This window comes from Dendronephthya gigantea, unplaced genomic scaffold (assembly GCF_004324835.1).
Source record: "Dendronephthya gigantea isolate DGI-Jeju-01 unplaced genomic scaffold, DenGig_1.0 000184F, whole genome shotgun sequence".
NCBI lineage: Eukaryota > Metazoa > Cnidaria > Anthozoa > Malacalcyonacea > Nephtheidae > Dendronephthya > Dendronephthya gigantea.
Window position 1 is genome coordinate 37944 of NW_021163194.1, and position 24021 is coordinate 61964.

At 36.7% G+C, this 24021-nt stretch overlaps 4 protein-coding genes across 5 annotated transcripts; 1 reads left to right on the forward strand and 3 right to left on the reverse strand.

The window, feature by feature from the left end:
• Positions 1–387: 387 nt before the first annotated feature.
• Positions 388–8720, reverse strand: LOC114538428 (TGF-beta-activated kinase 1 and MAP3K7-binding protein 2-like). 2 transcript variants are annotated; one of them, XM_028559604.1, is made up of 11 exons: positions 8347–8720; positions 5850–6525; positions 5032–5391; positions 4645–4688; positions 4045–4146; positions 3456–3552; positions 2595–2651; positions 2348–2392; positions 2175–2255; positions 1315–1407; positions 388–695 (listed from the first exon to the last, which is right to left on the reverse strand). In XM_028559604.1, the coding sequence occupies exons 1-11, from the start codon at positions 8458–8460 to the stop codon at positions 586–588; spliced, it is 1779 nt and encodes a 592-aa protein (XP_028415405.1). In that variant the 5' UTR covers positions 8461–8720; the 3' UTR covers positions 388–585. The 2 variants fall into 2 exon arrangements, with proteins under 2 accessions (XP_028415405.1, XP_028415406.1); XM_028559605.1 differs by having other exon boundaries at positions 1315–1350; positions 8347–8716.
• Positions 8721–9211: 491 nt separating this feature from the next.
• Positions 9212–13023, forward strand: LOC114538432. Its single transcript, XM_028559608.1, has 3 exons — positions 9212–9358; positions 11965–12178; positions 12610–13023. Exons 2-3 carry the CDS (start codon positions 11999–12001, stop codon positions 13018–13020), a joined length of 591 nt encoding a protein of 196 aa, XP_028415409.1. The 5' UTR covers positions 9212–9358; positions 11965–11998; the 3' UTR covers positions 13021–13023.
• A 1073-nt stretch (positions 13024–14096) lies between these two features.
• Positions 14097–19529, reverse strand: LOC114538433 (TNF receptor-associated factor 3-like). The gene is made up of 5 exons (XM_028559610.1): positions 19345–19529; positions 17640–18539; positions 15528–16059; positions 15339–15384; positions 14097–14619 (listed from the first exon to the last, which is right to left on the reverse strand). Exons 2-5 carry the CDS (start codon positions 18519–18521, stop codon positions 14520–14522), a joined length of 1560 nt encoding a protein of 519 aa, XP_028415411.1. The 5' UTR covers positions 18522–18539; positions 19345–19529; the 3' UTR covers positions 14097–14519.
• Positions 19530–20261: 732 nt separating this feature from the next.
• Positions 20262–24015, reverse strand: LOC114538431 (TNF receptor-associated factor 3-like). Its single transcript, XM_028559607.1, has 5 exons — positions 23729–24015; positions 21414–22340; positions 20909–21344; positions 20757–20802; positions 20262–20581 (listed from the first exon to the last, which is right to left on the reverse strand). The coding sequence occupies exons 2-5, from the start codon at positions 22317–22319 to the stop codon at positions 20485–20487; spliced, it is 1485 nt and encodes a 494-aa protein (XP_028415408.1). The 5' UTR covers positions 22320–22340; positions 23729–24015; the 3' UTR covers positions 20262–20484.
• Between the last annotated feature and the right edge of the window lie 6 nt (positions 24016–24021).

Sequence of the window (24021 nt, forward strand, 5' to 3'; positions counted from 1 at the left end):
TCTTTCACTAGACATTTATGCACAAATTTGGTATTTAAAATGATTTGTATGACAACCATACTTCAGAAGTACCTACTTTTTAAGTGGTTCAGACACAAACCATGACAGCTTATTGTAGATTGTAGAATACTACCTACACTGGACCACCACGTTTGAGATATCTTTCTCAGGTAGTTCAGACACAAACCACGACAGCTTATTGTAGAATACTACCTACACTGGACCACCACGTTTGAGATATCTTTCTCAGGTAGTTCAGACACAAACCACGACAGCTTATTGTAGAATATACTACCTACACTGGACCACTATGTTTGGGAACTACCATACTCTGCACTTTACCATACATTTTTCAAATGTAATTTGTTACAATTTATACAGAATATCTCCTATGTACCTCAATTTGTTGAGTAAGTTAAATAGTTCAAATGTATTTTTTTAGTAGTTGTATTCTGTCAATTTTTAATTTATGTAAAAATATATACAGTCCCATATTTAAAATACATGGCAATCCATGCATTGCAAAATGCAAGCAAGTTATTCAAACTTTATGTACAATTCTCTAGCACCTTCGCAAATTTGTTTTCAATAATTTTCCAGCATATTAACAGAATTACGTGAACTACTGCACATTTCACAAACCGTTAAGCTGTTGTGGTTGAGGAAAGTACACCTTGGGCAACTCCATTGGGTTTCTAAATAAAATTAAACCAGTGCTATTACAGGAGGAAATTGGATAGCTCTATCAGTTCTAAAATATTCTTCCTAGAGGTCCAGTAAGGATCATCTCTTATTGATCCAGTGTTACTACAGGAGGAAACCTAAACTAAACTAACTTTATTTATGCTGGATAGCTCTATCAGTTCTAAACTGTTCTTCCTAGAGGTTCAGTAAGGATCATCTCTTATTGATCCAGTGTTACTACAGGAGGAAACCTAAACTAAACTAACTTTATTTATAATGGATAGCTCTATCAGTTCTAAACTGTTCTTCCTAGAGGTTCAGTAAGGAACATCTCTTATTGATTCAGTGTTACTACAGGAGGAAACCTAAACTAAACTAACTTTATTTACACTGGATAGCTCTATCAGTTCTAAACTGTTCTTCCTAGAGGTTCAGTAAGGATCATCTCTTATTGATCCAGTGTTACTACAGGAGGAAACCTAAACTAAACTAACTTTATTTATACTGGATAGCTCTATTAGTTCTAAACTGTTCTTCCTAGAGGTCCAGTAAGGATCATCTCTTATTGATCAAGTGTCACTACAGGAGGAAACCTAATGATTTACTATATATACATTACATAATACATACCATCTTCCCCATTATTTTCATCTGGTGGAGTTGGATCTGCAATTATAGATGGACTGATAAAGTTCCAGTCTTCTATCATGGGTCTTTCATGCTCTAAATTGTCAAAATGGTGGTATTCAACATTGACACAACATCTAAACAACTTCATTGTTTTCAAATTAGAAACAGCTTAGTTATAATGGATTGCAAGTTTTTAACTTCCATGAGCTATGTTTAAAAATATAAAGTCTTTTGGAGATGATTCATCACATTTGGGATGTCTCTAAGTTGAAAACAATGAAGTTGTGAATTTTGATGTAGTCGTATTGAAAAGAGTCTATTGGAAGCTGTAGAAGTCTAGATAGCCCAGAGGTATGTGTGTCCAGTTTCATATATTGCAGTCAGCGATGCATGCTCTCACTGATTGTAATAACTATACATGAAACTGGAAACATACTTGTGAGTGAGTGTCACTGACTGCAGTGTACGAAACTGGACACATACTTGTGAGTGTGTGTCACTGACTGTAATGTATTTAACTGGATACATGCTTGTCACTGACTGCAATATATGAAACTGGACACACATACTTGCAAACATTTGTCACTGTAATACCATGAAACTAAAAAACTAGACACATACTTATGAGCATGTGTCACTGACTGCAATATATGACACTGGACACACATGCTTGCAAGCGTGTGTCACTGACTGCAATATATGACACTGGACACACATGCTTGCAACCGTGTGTGACTGACTGCAATATATGAAACTGGACAGTGACACTTGGAAGCAAATATCACTGCCTGCATTATATGAAACTGGACACACAAACTTCTGGACTGTCTAGGGTCAAAGAAAACGTTTAATGTACTTACTTTGATTGTTGTTGAGGAATGGTCTAGTTCCCATCATATCGTGTTCTGACAAGGGTCTTGAAAGTGGTGGCATAGGTCGAACTAGAATGACAAGATACCAAAAATAATTTTTCGTCCTTTTCATTCAATACAAATTAAAACGAATCAGAATTATTGAGTTAAAATGAGCTCACCTGGGTCGACGTGAAGGCAAGGTACACTTTGTGACCTGTCAAAATCTATAAGAATAAACTATTTTTGAGCAACAAATTCAACTACTATTTTTTACGCAAAGTTGTCAGTAAACTTGCTGATCTGGAACATCTTGCTAAAAACTCTATGCATATACACCCATAGATTTTCAATATTGTATTATAAATCAACTGTACTGTAAAATCTTCAAATATCACACCAAGTATTCAATCTTATTCTCTGCCTTACCTTTCCTGTCAATTCGTTGAGTATCGTGGAGATCTGAGTCAAATGGAGGTATAAGAGCTACAGTAAGATCAAATGACTGAAATTAACTTACAATACAATACCACAAGTACTGTTGTTATCTGAGCTTGCTAAAATAAACTTATTGGAAACAGAATACCTATCAGAAGTGAAACTCTATTGGGTTTTTTCCTTAAGATTCATCACTTAGCAAGTAGCATAAATAGAGGCAATCGCCCCCCCTGCCAATATTCAAAATGGTGCCATTTTAGAAATTGGCAGGGGGGCGAGTTGTCCTTCTGATAGGTACTCTGTGACCTATGGTTGGATGTTTTATGAAAGCAAGATAGAGCGATTTATTCGCATTTTTTCAAGCACTCTAAAAATGCCTGTGGTTCGGTTTAACCTGGCTTTAATCTTAGTATTTCTAAATTAAGGCTTCTCTATGATTATAGTTGGCTCCAAATCTGTAGTTTCCCCCCTTCATTTTTACTTTTTAGACATTTTTACAAGGCCTTACAACCACAGAGCTATAAATATTAATAGACTTCCTTTGATCTCAGTGTGATTACTGGATAGTTAATCAAATCTTAAAAGATTCTTAATAGACCTTTCTTATAATGACGTCAAACGCGGAAAGTCTGATGTTACACGAAATTTGATTGGCTCCACAAAACTATCGAACCAATCAAACTTCGTGTAACATCATACTTTCCTCGTTTGACGTCATTATGAAAAAGGTCCATTGAACAAGATGGGAGATTCACCATTTAAACGAGCAATAATTTGCAATAATAAATTACGTCTCCTATTGAGTTTTCTTGACAATTACACATCGCAAACAAATGAAATTTTCTAACATACCTAGACCACTATCTACCCTGTCAATATTTTGCGATATATCAGCAATATATTTTTTCAAAATATCATTTTCTTCCGAGAGCTTTGCCACTTCCCCGTCCTAAAAAATGTGGAAATGGTTTGTATTCAGTTTGAAGCTTCTGTATAACAAACAAGTTCACTTACTAGAAATAATAAGTTATAATCAATTCCTATAGCAAAGTTCATCTCATTGTAATCCTAACTTTAATCCTGGTTTATCCTAATCCTACCTTCAATCTCATTGTAATCCTAAATTTATCCCTGACCCTGATCCTAAATTTCAATCTTATTGATAATCCTCACTTTAATCCTAGTTTATCCTAATCCTAACTTTAATCTCACCATAATCCTAACTTTAATCTCATCATAATCCTAACTTTAATTCTAAGGCTTGCCAATCCTTAACTTGATCCTGATGTTAATCTGACCCTAATTTCAACCAGAAACCAAATCCAAATCCTGACCTTAATCCTAACACTAACATTAACCTTGCCCTAATCCAAAATCTTAGTAATTAAGATATTTTTTAAATAATTAACATATTTTTGAAATAATTAAAATATATTTTTACCGTGGGATTAGGTGCAACTAGAAATTTCATCATAATTTCACCATCTTTTTCTGTGATATCTTTGATAACCATACCCAATCTTTCTTTTTGATGTATATATTCCTGTAAAATATAATTAAAGAGTTGTAGCCACTGATCTATATTATCTAGAATAGGTCAGTGGTTGTAGCTACAAGGCTGTTGTTAAGCAGTCTTGACAAAGGATGATTTCAGACTAAAGGGTGTTGTCTACAGATGCGGTTATTCTGTATTAGTTATGTAATTCCCCCCTTCCAAAGTTTTGAAACATGAAAATCTTTCTACACGACAAATACCTAATATATTTAGACAATACAAGCCCTCAAATGATAGGTTTGCCTGAACATATTTCAAAACTTGTGGGGAAATTGTTCGTTTTCTTACAAGATACAACACATTTGACAATGTTTTGTGAGAAAATTTAGGGAGAAATCATTTGACCAATTCAATGTTTTGTGTCTAATTACAAGGCAAAATCCTACATAATTATTAATTTCAGACCACAAAGGAATTGTTTTTGCAATAAAGACAAGTACTTATTAACACTGACAACAAGGTCACAAAAGTTCATAGAAGCCTAACCTTTTGAAGATCATCAAATCTTCTCTGCTGTTGAGACAGACAGGCTGGAGAATGAAAGATGAAAGTTTAGCAGGGACTGTGTTTGGGTGAAAGAAAGGCTTCAATGGCTTTTTCATCTGTAATACTACCACAACAGCTTCAATTTGAAAAAAGCAATTGACCTTTTGCATAATATAGACAGTAGCGCAGCCAGCCTGTCGATTTGTCCCGCTATGCTAATATTTTGGTGTTCACTGACTGTGAAAACAATAGATTTCTAAAGACATGAATAATTATAATAACTGGAAAGTTACATAGCGGGACAAAATCGTCAGGCTGGTTATGTCACTGATAATAATCATTATATAAAGTTCATCCGCAAACATTTCAAGTAAAAATTCTACAAACCTTTTATGTAATCGTCATTAGCTACTGGAGGTCGATGCGAAATTGCCATACCACCTAGCACCTTCTCCAAATCATCTGGGTGTTCATTGGGACCACTGAACTTTCTTGACATCTCAGGGGTGATAACACCAGGGTTTGTTTGCACATGGAGGGGATTTTTAAAATTTCGGTGAGGCTTTGTTTGAAATCTAGTGTCCATTTGGGCAGCGCTTCCAGCAACCCGACCTGGTGTTATGCCTGCGTTTGATACCCTCGGTTCATCTGTAAGTAACATTCTATGGTCCTGCGGTTGATTGGAGGAACCAGTTGTCCTGTATCCAGCGGCATTTGGCTGGTTTGGTGTCGCCATTCGGTATGTACCTGGTCATAAATATAATTTACATTATAAGTTCACAGGTTCATGAAAGATAGTTTGTTAATGACCACTCTTCCACTGATGAGTAAAATCATCTGACATTAGACGGAGTAAAATACTAAAGTAGGTCACATCTGGGTGCATTGCAAGCTAATGGGTTAACAAGAGACACTGACAGATAGTTTTGTCAACTTATTAACTGACAGTACTCTTCCACTGATGAGTAAAATCATCTGACATTAGACAAAGTAAAATACTAAAGTAGGTCACATCTGGGTGCATTGCAAGCTAATGGGTTAACAAGAGACACTGACAGATAGTTTTGTCAACTTATTAACTGACAGTACTCTTCCACTGATGAGTAAAATCATCTGACATTAGACAGAGTAGAATACTAAAGTAGGCCACATCTGGGTGCAATGCATTAAAATTTCATTTTAAAAAGAGCAACATCACTTTGTACCTTGCATGTAGTTTTGATCGTAAGGTGGCGTTGTAGCATATGACATGGTTGGATATCCCTGTGTCTGTCTTGCAGGGGTGAAAAAGCTTGTAGGAATGGATACACCTGGTCCAACAGTTTTAGATGAAACCATGGTTGTTGGTTGATTCTGTGCCGGGGTACCAGCAACACTTGTTTGAAAATAACCATTTGTACTGTAGATTGGATACGCGGCATTGGAAGAAGTTCTACTATTGGTTACTCTTGGGAGGGTCGAAGGGGTCCCCATTTGATTGTCAATGGGCGAGACTTGACCTGGCGGACCGGGCCTCGGGCGATATGGTTGATAGAAGTTACCATTGATGAATAGGGTACCAGGTGGGAGTGCCATGGGTGGGGTAATCTGCCGCAATGGGGGAGGAGTTGGATATCGTGGGGGAGCTATCCAGGGTGTGGGTATAGGATTTACCGGGGTCGAACGTCCACTAGAATGGCTTGACCCCGCACTACCTGTGGAGTTAGAACGAGGAAGGTCAAACGGAGGGGTACTCTCCACCCTGTTCCTTCCTGCGGTCAGCCGCAGATTGCCGAGGGGATCGGTTTGTAGCACCGGATCTGCCGTCGGCGAACTTCCGTACATCCCCTTGTCACTTTCACGCCGGAGCATCAGTTCACAAGTTTCCGGATCGGACGCATACTAGAGAAACGAACACAAAATGTCTTCAAACAAGACCACATCAAAATTGCAATGGAAGAACGCCATTTGCGGAAAGCATCTCAGGTACGTTCAATGTATGTTGCTATACACTATCAGGGGCCTGTTGTATAAAAGACTAGTTAACTTTTAACTGTATTTAATGACAGAATTGGCCAATGACAGTTGTGTATTTCAGAGTGACCTAGGATTTAACTATGCAAAGTGTAAATCAATTATGATTTTTGGCACTTCACTCAATGTAGGTAAATTCTAAAGGTTTAAAGGGTCTTAATTGTGAGTGGAATTATACACACTTCAAATTCAAGCCAGGAACAGTTGATGGAAAAATACAATGCAATTTGAAGTGTGTTTAATTTTACTCGAAATGTATGAACCTGTTTAAAAAACTAGTTAACTTTTAAACCTGCATAAAAGACTAGTTAACTTCTAACTATAGTTAAGGTTCGAATGAGAGCTGAGTATTTCAGAGTTAACTAGATTTAAACTAAAGTCTCTATGCAAAGTGTATTCAACGTGTTTTATACAACCAGCCTCAGAAGGCAAAAAGTACCAGCTATGATGACCTTACCCACAAGAGTCTGATATATTTATTGAAATAACTAGTTGAATAACAAATTTCAATAAAAATATCAACTTAATTCCTTGAGAAGAAAAAAGACTTATTTCAGCTATCAAAATGCCAAATTGGTGACCATAGCATATATGGTTCTAAATATTGCAAGGGGAAAATAAAGAATCCCCAAATTTTTCACTTGAATATCCCCATACATGCACAAAGATTATGCTGATAATTTTTTTAATTTGAGATACAATGACTGGTCATTATATCTTCACTGAATATGGAACAACTGTTTGCCTATATCTCAGAGATTCTCAGTACAGCGTGACCAATACACTACACTTGATTTATCGGAACTGCTAGACCAAAATGGGCAAACTGCACCATTAAATCTGACGCAGATCTTTGCATCCGTAGTCTAGACGCTAATAAAATTGCATGTGGGAACCAACTTTTGCCATGCTGTGCCAATAAATTAACTGCAGTGTTAACCGAGCTTTGGTGATTGTGGTTTAATAACACCAAAAGAATTGATTTATTTTGCTCAGAATTCATGAATATTTAGGAAAGTTTCTTAGAGGTAATTTAGGATAGAGTGAGCTGTTTCCAACAGGAATATACTCAAGGTTTAAGTGATGAAGATGAACTTGCTAAAACGATTCTGGTTGTGGTGAATTTCTCAAATGTTTTCAATACAATATATTTATGCATATCAGATTTCAAGGGCAGATATACGAAGTTGTTGTAATTGACTGATGTTTGTCATATAAATCAGGTTCAATTGTCAAGAACGCTTCATCAAATGATCAATATACTGTGTTTATAAACACCGTTTAAAGCAGGCAATAAAATGAACCGATTGCTGAAGAAATTCAAAGCAAAATATGTGTAAACACTTCGTCGAAGCGAGTACTCGAAGCTCCAATCTTGAGAGGGTTTGTTTTGCTGACGGATTTAAAATTAAAATTGGCGTAAATTTGAAATATAACTCCTTGTTGTTGGTATTTCCCCGCGGAAAACCGCAAGTTTCGATGTTTTTTGAAGCAATTCTAGAAAAATCGCGTCGAAATACTCGCAGAAAGTCAGAGACAAAGCATTAGGAACCCAAAGTTGTATACAAAATAAACAATAATATTTCTTCCCCCAGATAAAAACATGGACTTTCAATGGGAAATGAACTTAATTTGACAGACGCAAACCCAGGTATTATTAAGAAGTAACTCCATGCACAAACGGCGCACCTTTTTAACGATATTCAGCAGATCTTTCTCCGGAATCTCGGGGAATTTGCGACGATATTCGTGGAGCATTTGACGGTATGCTTTTGTGGATTCGTTTTCCGGTGAGGCAGACATCGCCAAAGGTGCAGTTTTTGCGAGGTAACTACGCGTAAAATCCCGGCAAAACTACCCTCATATCATGAGCTGTTCCTTCTCGATCGCCTATAAAGTTTCTCCATTCCAAAAAGGCAGGAAATCGTGTGGAAATTGAACACGAAACACGACAACACAATTTTCACTAAAACTTTCGATGCTCAGCAAAACACAACGGCACGTGATCAAGTCAACAACGAGAAGGAAACGTGGATCGTGTCATAATCGGAGACCAGCGCCTTGGAGTCGTTTCACATCGCTCTATCATCGTAACGATCCGACTTTCCAATGATCTCAAATGTTAAACTGGACACATACAACAACTTGGTTATAAGTCAACGTTACCAGAAGTGGTTACCCATGATTTAAAAACGATTTTCGCCCAGTTTGCTTTCATGTCTGATAATTTCGAGATGGTTTGCAACTAAACAAAACAAAAAGCAATAAAATTACAGCCTTTTTTAAAACTTGATAGTTTATAATTAAAGTGCAATACCTTTTAATCGATGTAAATTAGTAACGTCTTCAAATGGTAAGTGTAAGAAACGTTGTGACCAAAATTAAATCTACCAAAAGTAGAATTATAATGCAAGTTGCATGAAAAATGACAAATGGTGACTTTAATCCATTTAATCCACTACTTAATCCAATCCACCACTGATCTTCAATATAAACTGGAGAATGACCGATCTGTATATCATGACGTAATTTCGAATTTGGAGAATGCAAAGTGTAAACATTGGCATAATTTTTTGCAAGACGCCAGAATATTTCATCTCGAAATTTGCATCGAAAAAGGGCATTTTTGAAACGATTTATCGATGGCAGAGGACAAACCTTGCATTGTCGTTAATGTAACTTCTGATACCATATGACCTTGGTAAGGAATGGTTTATTTAAAACTCGTAATTTTTAATATTCACTGAAATCTTTCCTCCCGTAGGGGAAATTTGAGGTTTTCCATCTTAAAATACTAAAGTAGGTCACATCTGGGTGCATTGCAAGCTAATGGGTTAACAAGAGACACTGACAGATAGTTTTGTTAACTTATTAACTGACAGTACTCTTCCACTGATGAGTAAAATCATCTGACATTAGACTGAGTAAAATACTAAAGTAGGTCACATCTGGGTGCATTGCAAGCTAATGGGTTAACAAGAGACACTGACAGATAGTTTTGTTAACTTATTAACTGACAGTACTCTTCCACTGATGAGTAAAATCATCTGACATTAGACAGAGTAAAATACTAAAGTAGACCATATCTGGGTGCATTGCAAGCTAATGGGTTAACAGGAGACACTGACAGATAGTTTTGTTAACTTATTAACTGACAGTACTCTTCCACTGATGAGTAAAATCATCTGACATTAGACAGAGTAAAATACTAAAGTAGACCATATCTGGGTGCATTGCAAGCTAATGGGTTAACAAGAGCAACTGACAGATAGTTTTGTTAACTTATTAACTGACAATACTCTTCCACTGATGAGTAAAATCATCTGACATTAGACAGAGTAAAATACTAAAGTAGACCATATCTGGGTGCATTGCAAGCTAATGGGTTAACAGGAGACACTGACAGATAGTTTTGTTAACTTATTAACTGACAATACTCTTCCACTGATGAGTAAAATCATCTGACATTAGACAGAGTAAAATACTAAAGTAGGTCACATCTGGGTGCATTGCAAGCTAATGGGTTAACAGGAGACACTGACAGATAGTTTTGTTAACTTATTAACTGACACTACTCTTCCACTGATGAGTAAAATCATCTGGCATTAGACAAAGTAAAATACTAAAGTAGGTCACATCTGGGTGCATTGCAAGCTAATGGGTTAACAAGAGACACTGACAGATAGTTTTGTTAACTTAATAACTGACAGTACTCTTCCACTGATGAGTAAAATCATCTGACATTAGACAGTGTAAAATACTAAAGTAGGTCACATCTGGGTGCATTGCAAGCTAATGGGTTAACAAGAGACACTGGCAGATAGTTTTGTTGACTTATTAACTGACAGTACTCTTCCACTGATGAGTAAAATCATCTGACATTAGACAGAGTAAAATACTAAAGTAGGTCACATCTGGGTGCATTGCAAGCTAATGGGTTAACAAGAGACACTGACAGATAGTTTTGTTAACTTATTAACTGACAGTACTCTTCCACTGATGAGTAAAATCATCTGACATTAGACAGAGTAAAATACTAAAGTAGACCATATCTGGGTGCATTGCAAGCTAATGGGTTAACAAGAGACACTGACAGATAGTTTTGTTAACTTATTAACTGACAGTACTCTTCCACTAATGAGTAAAATCATCTGACATTAGACAGTGTAAAATACTAAAGTAGGTCACATCTGGGTGCATTGCAAGCTAATGGGTTAACAAGAGACACTGACAGATAGTTTTGTTAACTTATTAACTGACAATACTCTTCCACTGATGAGTAAAATCATCTGACATTAGACAAAGTAAAATACTAAAGTAGGTCACATCTGGGTGCATTGCAAGCTAATGGGTTAACAAGAGACACTGACAGATAGTTTTGTTAACTTATTAACTGACAGTACTCTTCCACTGATGAGTAAAATCATCTGACATTAGACAGAGTAAAATACTAAAGTAGGTCACATCTGAGTGCATTGCAAGCTAATGAGTTAACTAGAGACACTGACAGATAGTTTTGTTAACTTATTAATTGACAGTACTCTTCCACTGATGAGTAAAATCATCTGACATTAGACAAAGTAAAATACTAAAGTAGGTCAGACCATCTGGGTGCATTGCAAGCTAATGGGTTAACAAGAGACACTGACAGATAGTTTTGTTAACTTATTAACTGACAATACTCTTCCACTGATGAGTAAAATCATCTGGCATTAGACAGAGTAAAATACTTAAGTAGGTCACATCTGGGTGCATTGCAAGCTAATGGGGGTTAACAAGAGACACTGACAGATAGTTTTGTTACCTTATTAACTGACAGTATTCTTCCACTGATGAGTAAAATCATCTGACATTAGACAGAGTAAAATACTAAAGTAGACCATATCTGGGTGCATTGCAAGCTAATGGGTTAACAAGAGACACTGACAGATAGTTTTGTTAACTTATTAACTGACAGTACTCTTCCACTGATGAGTAAAATCATCTGACATTAGACAGAGTAAAATACTTAAGTAGGTCACATCTGGGTGCATTGCAAGCTAATGGGGGTTAACAAGAGACACTGACAGATAGTTTTGTTACCTTATTAACTGACAGTATTCTTCCACTGATGAGTAAAATCATCTGACATTAGACAGAGTAAAATACTAAAGTAGACCATATCTGGGTGCATTGCAAGCTAATGGGTTAACAAGAGACACTGACAGATAGTTTTGTTAACTTATTAACTGACAGTACTCTTCCACTGATGAGTAAAATCATCTGACATTAGACAGAGCATCGTAATCTTTGAATCTTTGAATGCAGGTGTTGGGTGGGGAAACGTCACCTTGAAGAAGCCATGGAGGGTTTCTCTGGAGATGTTTCCTTTGAAGTGAATTGGCTGCCGTTCTTTCTTAATTCTTCTACACCTGACGAAGGAGTTCCAGTTCTCGAATATCTTGGCAGGAAGTATGGGCCACAAGCGGCTGAAAGTGCACGAAGTGGAAAAGGGCCTTTATCTCAAATGGCTGAGAAAATGGTCAGTTTGGTGTAAAGTTAGTTTAGTTTAGGTTTCCTCCTGTAGTAACACTGGATCAATAAGAGATGATCCTTACTGGACCTCTAGGAAGAACAGTTTAGAACTGATAGAGCTATCCAGTATAAATAAAGTTACTTTAGTTTAGGTTTCCTCCTGTAGTAACACTGGATCAATAAGAGATGATCCTTACTGGACCTCTAGGGAGAACAGTTTAGAACTGATAGAGCTATCCAGTATAAATAAAGTTAGTTTAGTTGAAGTTTCCTCCTGTAGTAACACTGGATCAATAAGAGATGATCCTTACTGGACCTCTAGGAAGACCAGTTTAGGACTGATAGAGCTATCAAGTATAAATAAAGTTAGTTTAGTTTAGGTTTCCACCTGTATAAAATAGGAACTCAATATTGATAATTCTGGATATAATTCTTCAGGGTTTAAAATTCAACTATGATCGTATGATTGTCAACACCCTCAAATCTCATTGCCTCTTGGATTATGCCAAATCGGTCTCAAAGCAAAATGAACTGGCTGAGATCCTGTTCAACGATTACTTTCGTCATGCCAAGAGAATTGACCACTCAGACGTATTGCAAGAAGCTGCCGAGGCCTGTGGTATTGACTGGTCAGCAGCTGATACCCACATGAAGAATGCCGATGTGATGTCACGTGTCAAAAGAGAGGCTGCGACCGCAAGCGCTAGTGGCATCAACGGAGTCCCCCATTTTAGTATATTCTTGAAGTCCAATCAGGCTCGCACCCAGCAATTCTCAGGCGCCCAACCTGCAGCTACAATTTTGAGTGTTTTTCAAAAAGTCCTCAGTTTTGCTAAATCTCGAGTTTAATGCCTTTTGGATAATCTTCCATATCATAAAACGTAATAATCTATGCATAAAACTTAGTATATAAAACACCAAATTAACTGCCATCACTAATGATAACTTGACTGAAAACTAATGGACGACTTGCGCTTTAAACTAATTTTTGATCGAAGTAACTAGAAGAAAATAAATCATGGCAGCTAGAAAGATCTTACTTAAATTAGTGCAAATGCAAAGTTTGGCTGCAAAATGTTGTAAAATACGGAAAATATAGCCACGCGAAGTTGGCAAATTTTGTATACTTTTGTATTACGACCGGAAGCGTGTAACTAATTTAGTTACACATTTCCGCACGTAATACAAAAGTATACAAAAATCGACAACTTCGCGTGGCTATATTTTCCGTATTTTACAAAATTTCGCAGCCAAACTTTGCATTTGCACTAATTTAAGTAAGATCTTTCAGAAAATGTCCTTTTTATTGCCGAGGTAAGAAATTAGTCTAAAGCGCAAGTCGTCCATTGGCCAAATTCAAACGAGTTATTCTGCATGAACATTAAGCTAAATAATTCTCAATTGTTGAAGATTCTTCAATTCAGTTAGTTGCATGGAAATTGTAACTAATTGATTTGAGTTGAAAGATGCTGTTCTTCACCCCAAAATATGGTTACAACTAGCATTTCTATACAACTTTTATTTACAACTTAGGTTAACTCGTTGTAACAACATTGTTACAACCAAATTAAGTTATTTTTTCCTGAATAACAAAGAAAAACAGTACAAATTATGCTGTATTTTTGATGAATTAAAAATACAAGTGACAGTATTAATTCTCTGAGCAACTCGTTTGAATGGGCAGCAAAGCGTAGTAATTCAAATATAAACTGATTTCATACCTGAAAATTTAAGACAATACAATAGTTCATCCTAGTTAGAAATGCAGGTAGATTAGAAATTGATAATTAATGTGGTAACGACTAATGACTTATGAAAATCTAGTTAATTTCTGTGTTTGTATGAAGACTTTGATTGTAAATTGGTTTATCAAGTCTGATGAATGTAAACAGAGTTAGCAAGTTTTGAATAAAAGTCAGCCTTACCATTATTGTGAAAAAAGTACGTTGCTTTATGCTATATTTCGAGGGTATTGTTTTTATATTACCAAAGGTAGAGAGCAGCGGGAAACTTCTTTCAAGAGCTTCTTATAAAACGAAACGTGGTTTAGAATCTCAAAGCAGTCTAAAATTAACAAAAATCTTCAAATATATGCAGAGCAAACAAAACACGATTATCATCGATTGTAAAACTATTACATTTCATCATTGGTATCTAGTATCGATTGTTCAATCGCCGATAATCACGAACATTGTTATACCGAGTGATTTTCATTACCAATATCCATTAATGATTGGTCAGAGTTATTTCGATGTCATCAAAATATAATTTGCGAAAGATTACTTGTTGTTGAACAATTTAGGACACATCTTTTTCCGGAATATACTTTACCAGAAACTACAACTGATTTATTTCTTCGAAGAAGGCTCAAACGACACATCAATGTATACGTTTCGCTTTATCGGTGTCACTTTATCAATGGGACGAAAAACGCCATGCTTCGGTTGACTGAAAAAGGTTGATCAAAAGCATTATGGCCATATTGAATAAAAACATCATACCTAATTTTAGTGTGCAGTGATAACCAATTTGTGCAGTGATAAAAGTAGAATGTGCAGTGATAAAATGAGAAATGTGCAGTGATAAATGGTGTTTTCTCAACAGACCACTAAGTAATTGTCCCTTCAAATGCTGGAAATGAAGTCATAGGGACTCAAAAATACAGAAAATTTTCCGCAAGAGGTCCTGCAGACCCCTGCAGTTTCCCCATCTTCAAATCATCGATTTCCAGTTAGGACTGTTTTTATCATGTCCCCCTCTCCACTATACTATTGTGATAATATGTACGGCGATAAGAAATTCTTAAAATTAGCTATGAAAAACATCCATGGTCTATCGACCAACGACACGGAGTTATGGTAATACGGTGGTAATATAAACATGCCTAAAAAACCTGGGGCTGGTTGTATATCAAGCCCGTTTAGCTTAAACGGTGGATAAGTCAAAACTAAATAACACACTTACATCTCTCTTGAATGAGTCAACTTGAATATTATTCACTGAATATGTAGTTGTAAACAGTATCTTTGTACTAAGGCTAAAAACATTTTGTTTGCTTGTTGAATAAAACGATAGACTTGATTTCTATTTTGAACTTATCCACCGTTCAAGTTAAACGGGCTTGATACAACCGACCCCTGATATATTAAAACTCACTGCAGTCTTACCACTGGAAATATCGTTGCCCATTAAACACGCCATCGTTTTCACCGACTACAAGGAAGACGTTTAATTGCATAAGTTAATATTCAGACACAACTTTAGTAGGAAACTGTGTATTTTTTTAATCATAGCGTCGAATGAAATACTTTTAACATCACAAAAATATAATCGAAGAAGTATGAACTAGAAAGTACCTCCAAAATAGAGTTCTACTCCAACGCAAATCTTCGCTATTGGCGGAGGTAAAGTTCCAACATATCGAACTATTCCAGTGGATCTATAGCCTTTATTGAGCCAAACCAGCACTTTTGTGCCTAATTTAACCCCTTCACCATTGCTAAGCGGTGCGGATAGCGAGCCTTTCCTACGAGTTGAGCTTCCCTCGAAACAAGCGAAGTGATTCGGGTTGAAATCTTCTAAAATACAATCCTCCGGATTTTGTTGGCATCCTATATTGTTGGAATCCATTGCTCCGGTGTCGGTTGAACCGTGCCGATCATCACTGTCATCTGTTTTGTTTTCCATCAACGTTTTTTCTTCTTTATTGTACGCGGTTCTGCCTGAAGCAGTCAAAGATTCGTCACATGAGACAGACGAAGATTCGCCATCTGATTCATCGTTCTCAGACAGAGATTCCCTTTTAGAAAACTCCTGCATTTTAGGATAAAGAGGAGGCTCCATGCTTTCCTTGGTAGTGCCCTCAGAGCTTTCACCAAGAGATTTGTACTGAATGGTAAATAAAACAGTAAAATCAAAAAATCTGTGACAGCTCTATCAGTTCTAAACTGTTCTTCCTAGAGGTCCAGTAAGGATCATCTCTTATTGATCCAGTGTTACTACAGGAGGAAACCTAAACTAAACTAACTTTATTTATACTGGATAGCTCTATCAGTTCTAAACTGTTCTTCCTAGAGGTCCAGTAAGGATCATCTCTTATTGATCCAGTGTTACTACAGGAGGAAACCTAAACTAAACTAACTTTATTTATACTGGATAGCTCTATCAGTTTTGAACTGTTCTTCCTAGAGGTCCAGTAAGGATCATCTCTTATTGATCCAGTGTTACTACAGGAGGAAACCTAAACTAAACTAACTTTATTTATACTGGATAGCTCTATCAGTTCTAAACTGTTCTTCCTAGAGGTCCAGTAAGGATCATCTCTTATTGATCCAGTGTTACTACAGGAGGAAACCTAAACTAAACTAACTTTATTTATACTGGATAGCTCTATCAGTTCTAAACTGTTCTTCCTAGAGATCCAGTAAGGATCATCTCTTATTGATCCAGTGTTACTACAGGAGGAAACCTAAACTAAACTAACTTTATTTATACTGGATAGCTCTATCAGTTCTAAACTGTTCTTCCTAGAGGTCCAGTAAAGATCATCTCTTATTGATCCAGTGTTACTACAGGAGGAAACCTAAACTGAACTAACTTTATTTATACTGGATAGCTCTAACTGCTCTATCAGTTCTAAACTGTTCTTCCTAGAGGTCCAGTAAAGATCATCTCTTATTGATCCAGTGTTACTACAGGAGGAAACCTAAACTGAACTAACTTTATTTATACTGGATAGCTCTATCAGTTCTAAACTGTTCTTCCTAGAGGTCCAGTAAGGATCATCTCTTATTGATCCAGTGTTACTACAGGAGGAAACCTAAACTAAACTAACTTTATTTATACTGGATAGCTCTATCAGTTCTAAACTGTTCTTCCTAGAGATCCAGTAAGGATCATCTCTTATTGATCCAGTGTTACTACAGGAGGAAACCTAAACTAAACTAACTTTATTTATACTGGATAGCTCTATCAGTTCTAAACTGTTCTTCCTAGAGGTCCAGTAAGGATCATCTCTTATTGATCCAGTGTTACTACAGGAGGAAACCTAAACTAAACTAACTTTATTTATACTGGATAGCTCTATCAGTTCTAAACTCTTCTTCCTAGAGGTCCAGTAAGGGTAATCTCTTATTGATCCAGTGTTACTACAGGAGGAAACCTAAACTAAACTAACTTTATTTATACTGGATAACTCTATCAGTTCTAAACTGTTCTTCCTAGAGGTCCAGTAAGGATCATCTCTTATTGATCCAGTGTTACTGCAGGAGGAAACCTAAACTAAGCTAACTTTTTATACTGGATAACTCTATCAGTTCTAAACTGTTCTTCCTAGAGGTCCAGTAAGGATCATCTCTTATTGATCCAGTGTTACTGCAGGAGGAAACCTAAACTAAGCTAACTTTATTTATACTGGATAACTCTATCAGTTCTAAACTGTTCCTAGAGGTCCAGTAGAGCCAACCAACCTCATTACAGGTATCATTACTTCTCAATTCTTGTGTTTTCTTTTCAACCACTTTCTTCTCTTCTTTAGGCTCGTTCCACCGTTGCTTCAGTGTTGTAACAGTCATTTCCTCGACCTGTGCGTCTTCTTCATCATTTTTTTGCTTCTTCTGCTTTTCCGAGGCTTGGATTTGGCAGACAACATTGTTGATATTGCTCAGTTTATATAACATATCGTTCATAACATCCTTGATCTCGAAAATTTCCTGAACAAGTCTCGCATTTTCACTGCTCTGTGCGATATTGAACGCGTACACACTCCCTTCGATAGTCTGAAGCCGTGCTGTGACTTGATCTAGCTTTCCTTCCAACTTTGCTTGCCTTTCAGCAGTAGTTTTACACAAATTCTCGCTCAATCTCGACATCTCATTTCTCAATTCTTCGCAATCATGACATTGCACTCTGCGAAACTCGCATAGTTCAGTCTCGTGGTGAATTCTGTCTCGTTTGTTGACAACCGCGTCACAACCATCATTTGCACACGTAACCGGAGCAAAGCCACATTCTTCGAGATGATTTTGAAGTTTTCCAAGTTGAATTCGGTCGGCACAACCTCGTTTGACGTGATCACACTTGATGCGAAGTTCTGAAATACAATTCAACAAAATCCTGGGAGGTGTGACCAACGTTTCCACCGTCAATTCCTGTCGACATTCAGGACAAGTCTGGGAGTAATCTTGAACGTATTGATGGATACACGCGTTGCAAAAGTAATGTTGGTTCTTCTGACAGCTCTTCGGGTCGTTGAGGACGTTAAAACATATCGTGCATTTGAAGTTATCGCTTACAGGACCATCGAAACGGTTCTCGTCGAATCCTGCCCCCTGGACTACAGATGATGCCATTTAGAATGCAGAGATTATCTACAGAACAAAGCCAAAGCCAAATTTGTCAAGATCAACCAGGCGAATTCTTGTTCGCAATGCAGGAATGGTAATAAACAGGGTGACATATATGTATACAAGATAAAATTTTAAACGGAATTTAATAAACAAATTTCTAATTTAAATTTTGCAGATGGAAGAACCAAAGACCGTTCACAAAATTATTTTAGGTATTCAATGTGTTTGTATGCGAAGTTCTAATAATAATAATATTACATTGTCGAACAATTTCGTTACAGGGGTCAAAATAACCACAAAATGCGTCTGGACGCGTGCATAATGCATGCGTCTTCAATATTTTTTGACTGGTTTTTCGTCTTCAGTATAAAGACGGAAAACAGACGCATGATACGTCTAGGCGATTAATGTTCAGTTTTTCGTCTCAGAGACGCATAACCAACGATAGTTTGTCTAGACGGATAATGCGTCTGTTGTCCGTCTTTATACTGAAGACGAAAAACCAGTCAAAAAATATTGAAGATGCGTCCAGACGCATTATGCGTCTCTGCGTCGCTAGTGTGAAAACGACCATTGTCTACTTTAAATCTTGACTCACTTTAGTAATTCTGAGGTTGAGAAAATTATGAGATCGCTATGCTAAGTCTAAGACGAAATTTAATTAATCAAAGTTTAAACTTCCGACTTTTCAATAAAATATAAACTGACGAACGCTGAGTGTTTAAACATTAATCGCCTAAAGCTATTCTTAGGAAAACACACTGCAAGATAGCAAGACACTGCTGGGGATGGATGTGTTATGATAATGGCGAAAATACGCACTTACCAAGAGAGATATTCAATTCCAAAGCGAGCACATCGCCACAAATTCAAGCCCTTTCGTTTTCGCGTCGATTTGTGTCTTCGGAGAAATCCTCGCATGTTTATATTCACTTGATATTTTAAATACCAAATTTCACTCTGCCTCTGAGTATCAAATTACAAATTCAAAACAATCGCTTGAAAATATAAAGCGGGAAGGGCATTTTGAAAATTGAATATGCGTTCCAATGTAGCCAAGAACGACAAGGAACCGCGGTTTAAAAGTTTAAAGCTGTCTAAAATATACAACTAATCTTCAAATATATGCAGAGCAAACAAAACACACACACGTTTTTACGGAATCTTTCAAAAATCAATTATCATCGATTGTAAAACTATTACACTTCATCATTTGTATATAGTATCGATTGTTCGATAGACGATAATCTGACGAGCATTGCATGGCCAGAAATTGCGGACATGGAATATGCAGATTGCCGTAGCAAATTTGCATATCTGTTCAAATATTATTCGTTTGCAGAACTATAAATTATATTGCGCATTCTTAAATTTTGCAAAATTTAAGAAAATCATTGCATCTTTGCTATTTGCCCTGGTTGTTTCTTGTAACTCGTGTCATATTGAAGATCCTGAGGTAATATTTTGCTGGCAAAGGTTTATGTCGGCTCTGCATTTTTATTTTATTTCTACGCTATTACGGTTTTCGTTTTATATGGTATTCAACGTGATAAATGACCAAAACTTTGTTTTGAAAATGCAGAACGAATATTGATAAAACATTTTGAAATACTATATAAAAATATTAAGATTAACTTGCTCTGCAACGAGCAATTAAGGCAAATTATAATCGACCTACCTAAAGGTGTATTTTTAGCGTTTAGTACTGTGCACATTACAGTTTACTATAAACTCACGAAGCTTTATTTTGACACCATATGCAAATTTCAGCGGAAGTAGAATGTTAACTATGTCCGAATTTTCTGGCCATGGTTATATCGACTGCTCTTGATTGCCAATATTTATCGATTGGTTTACATTGATGTACATAATAAACAAAATGTTAAATGTTCTAGAAAAATTTAGGACACACGTGTCCGAATGCATCTTTTTCCGAGATACTTTACCAGAAATCACAACTGATTTCTCATAATTCGAAATCTTTGCGTACACCTTTTTTTGTGGTGGGAAAAGCTAGTGGTGTCACATCATCAATGGGACAGAAAACGCCATGATTCGGTCGGCTGAAAAAGGTTTATCAAAAGCATTACTGCACTTGAAAAACTTAAACAAAAACATCAAGGGTCGCACAGACAGCTAATTCTATTGGCGACCAAGGACACATGCTAATATACAATGGTAGTACAAACAAGCTTTGAAAAAATATATTATAAATATATTAAAACTCGTCATTCTTACCACTTGAAATATCGTTTCCCATCAAACACGCCATCGTTATCACCGTCTATAAAGAAAAAGTTTAAATGCAAAAGTTAATATTCAGGTTCAACTTTAGAAGCTACTGATATATTCTTCGTTTCTAATAAACGTAAAAAATGTAAAAAACGTACCTGCAGAGTACAGTTCGACTCCAACATGAGTTTTCTTTCTGTCAAAAGGTAAAGTTCCGACATATTGAACCATTCCTAGCTTTTTCCGAACATGATTATTGATATTGAGCCGAACTATCACTTGCGTGCCTTTTTTAATCTTTTTACTCTTCTTAGGGTTAAATAGTTTGCTTTTCAGAGGAGTGGATCTAAGCGAAGATTGAGCGACGGCAGCGCCGGCAATTGGCTTAAAATTTCCGGCGCCATTTTCGTTATCTTTTATCGGTGTTTCTTTTCGTTCTTTCGCTGAAAGTTTTGCTAAAACATTCCGAGAATCGTCGTCTGAATTATCATCTTCGTCACTATAATAATCTTCCAGAACAGGCGGCCCATCGAGAACAGATGGTTCCTCGCTTTTCCCAGTAGTGCCCTTGCGGCTTTCACGAAGAGATTCTGCCTAAATGGAAAGTATAACACCAGAATAAAAAATCTATGATAGCTCTTTCAGTCTATAAAACCGTTCTACCTGTGCTTTTTTTTGTTGCACCTTTTCCAACGATAGCAGGTTCTCTTGCAGGTTTTGCCTTTCTAGTGCAGCAAATATTTCTTCCTTATCACCCAAAGCAACGATCGGTTCACCAACTCGTTCGTCTTCTTTACGATTTTTTCCTTTCTCCTGGCTTCCCGAGGCTTGCATTTGGCAGACAACATTGTTGATATCACTGAGTTTATGCAACACATCGCTCATAAAACTCTTGATCTCGTTAATTTCCTGAACAACGCTCACATTTCCTCGTTCATGTGCCAAATTTAACCCGGTAATTTTGCCCATAACATTCCCTTCGATAGTCTGAAGCCGTGTTGTGATTTGATCTAACTTTCCTTCCAACTTTACTTGCCTTTCGCCAGCAGTTTTACTCAAATTTTCTTGTTTCGCGCTCAATCTCGACATCTCACTTCTCAATTCTTCGCAATTATGACATTGCACTCTGCGAAACTCGCATAGTTCAGTCTCGTGGTGAATTCTGTCCCGTTTGTTGACAATCGCGTTGCAACCATCATTCGCACACGTAACCGGAGCAAAGCCACATTCATCAAGATGATTTTTAAGTTTTTCAAGTTGAACTCTAGCGGCACAACCTCGTTCGACATGATCACATTTGATGCGAAGTTCTGAAATACAATTCAACAAAATCCTGGGAGGTGTGACCAACGTTTCCACCGTCAATTCCTGTCGACATTCAGGACAAGTCTGGGAGTAATTTTGAACGTATTGATGAATACACGCGCTGCAGAAATAATGTTGGTTGTTCTGACAGCTCTTCGGGTCGTTGAGGACGTTAAAACATATCGTGCATTTAAAGTTCTCGCTTACAGGACCATCGAAACGGTTTTCGTCGAATCCTGACCCCTGGACTACAGATGATGCCATTCAGAAACACAAATAGATCTTCTAAACAATAAGGAAAGATTTGTAAAGATTGCATTCAGTGAAAATAGTTCGTTAAAACAACTATAATTTAAAACTGGTCGACTCAGATTAATCTCTTTTTTATCAATTCTGTTTGTTATTAAGAACGAAAAAACCAAGTTTTAAAAGGTGTTTCGACAAATGAATTTGAGGCGACCAGTTTTAAATCTCTAGTATGTAGTATAGTCAAAATTTGAATTCAAATGAAGATAGCAAAATTTAGGTTGATTGTGTCACCATAGGAAGCCCAATGGCGAATGGTTTTATTTGATTTAAAAATGTACTCTTTGATGAAATTCACACATGTGTCATTTATTTACATGCTAATATACTTAAATCCTGTTACTTATAATTAACAGTTATTCTGCGAACTCGAGTCGTATATGAGCTGATAGCCGACGAGGCGTGTAGCGCCGAGTTGGCTATCGGCCATATACGACGAGAGTGAACAGAATAACTGTTTTATTATATACACAAACTTTGTCGCCCTTTTGGTGCATTTTGGTGTGCTATTATCAACTAAAGCTTGGATTTCTATTTCACTCAACTCCCCAAATCTTTCAGTCATTTTGTTTACTTTCTCTACTAGACAGATATCAGCTAATATTTGTCTAGTAGCCAACCAATGAAATTGCAGCATACCTCCCATGCATATCTGGCGCTTGTGTATATAATAATACTATAATCTATATAATAGCTACCTACATTGCCTTGTCAGACACGCAAGTCGCCCGTTGTAAGTAACAGGATTTAAGTATATTAGCATGTAAATAAATGACATATGTGTGAATTTCATCAAAGTGTACATTTTCACTTCAAATAAAACCATTCGCCATTGCGCTGCCTATGGTATGACATAATTTCAGCACAATTTTAAAACGGATTTTACCAGTTTTTTTATTTTAAATGGTGAGCATATCAAGAACTACTATGCATGGTACTATATCTATATGTAGCATTTTGCCCATGAGAGAAAGAGAACGACGAATCGTTCGGGTTTTCAATGACAATGTGCTTGTGAATGTAAAGTTCTAATAATATTGCTACATTGTCGAACAATTTGTCAATTTCGTTAATCGTTACAGAAATCAAAATAACATCAAATTATTCTTCAAAAGCGATTGTCTGCTTTAAATCTCGACTCCTTTAGTAATTCAAGGATAAGGAAAACTATCACAACCGTTATTATACTAAGTCTAACGCGAAATTTAACCAAAGTTGAACTTCCTGCTTCACAATAAAATATTCGCCGACGAACGGCAAGTGTTAAAGCTTTAATCGCCTAAAGTTATCCTTAGGGAAACACATTGCAAGACAGCAAGATACTAATGGATGGATGTGTTATGATAATGGCGAAAATACGCACTTACCAAGAGAGAAATTCAATTCCAAAGCGAACACATCGCAACAAATTCAAGTCCTTTCGTTTTCGCGTCGATTTGTGTCTTCGGAGAGTTCGTTGCATGTTTATATTCACTTGATATTTTGAATACCAAATTTCACTCTGCATCTGAGTATCAAATTACAAATTCAAAACAATCGCTTGAAAATATAAAGCGGGAAGGGCATTTTGAAATTGAATATGCGTTCCAATGTAGCCAAGAACGCGGCAAGGAACCGCGGTTTAAAAGCCCAAAGCTGTCCAAAATATACAACTGATCTT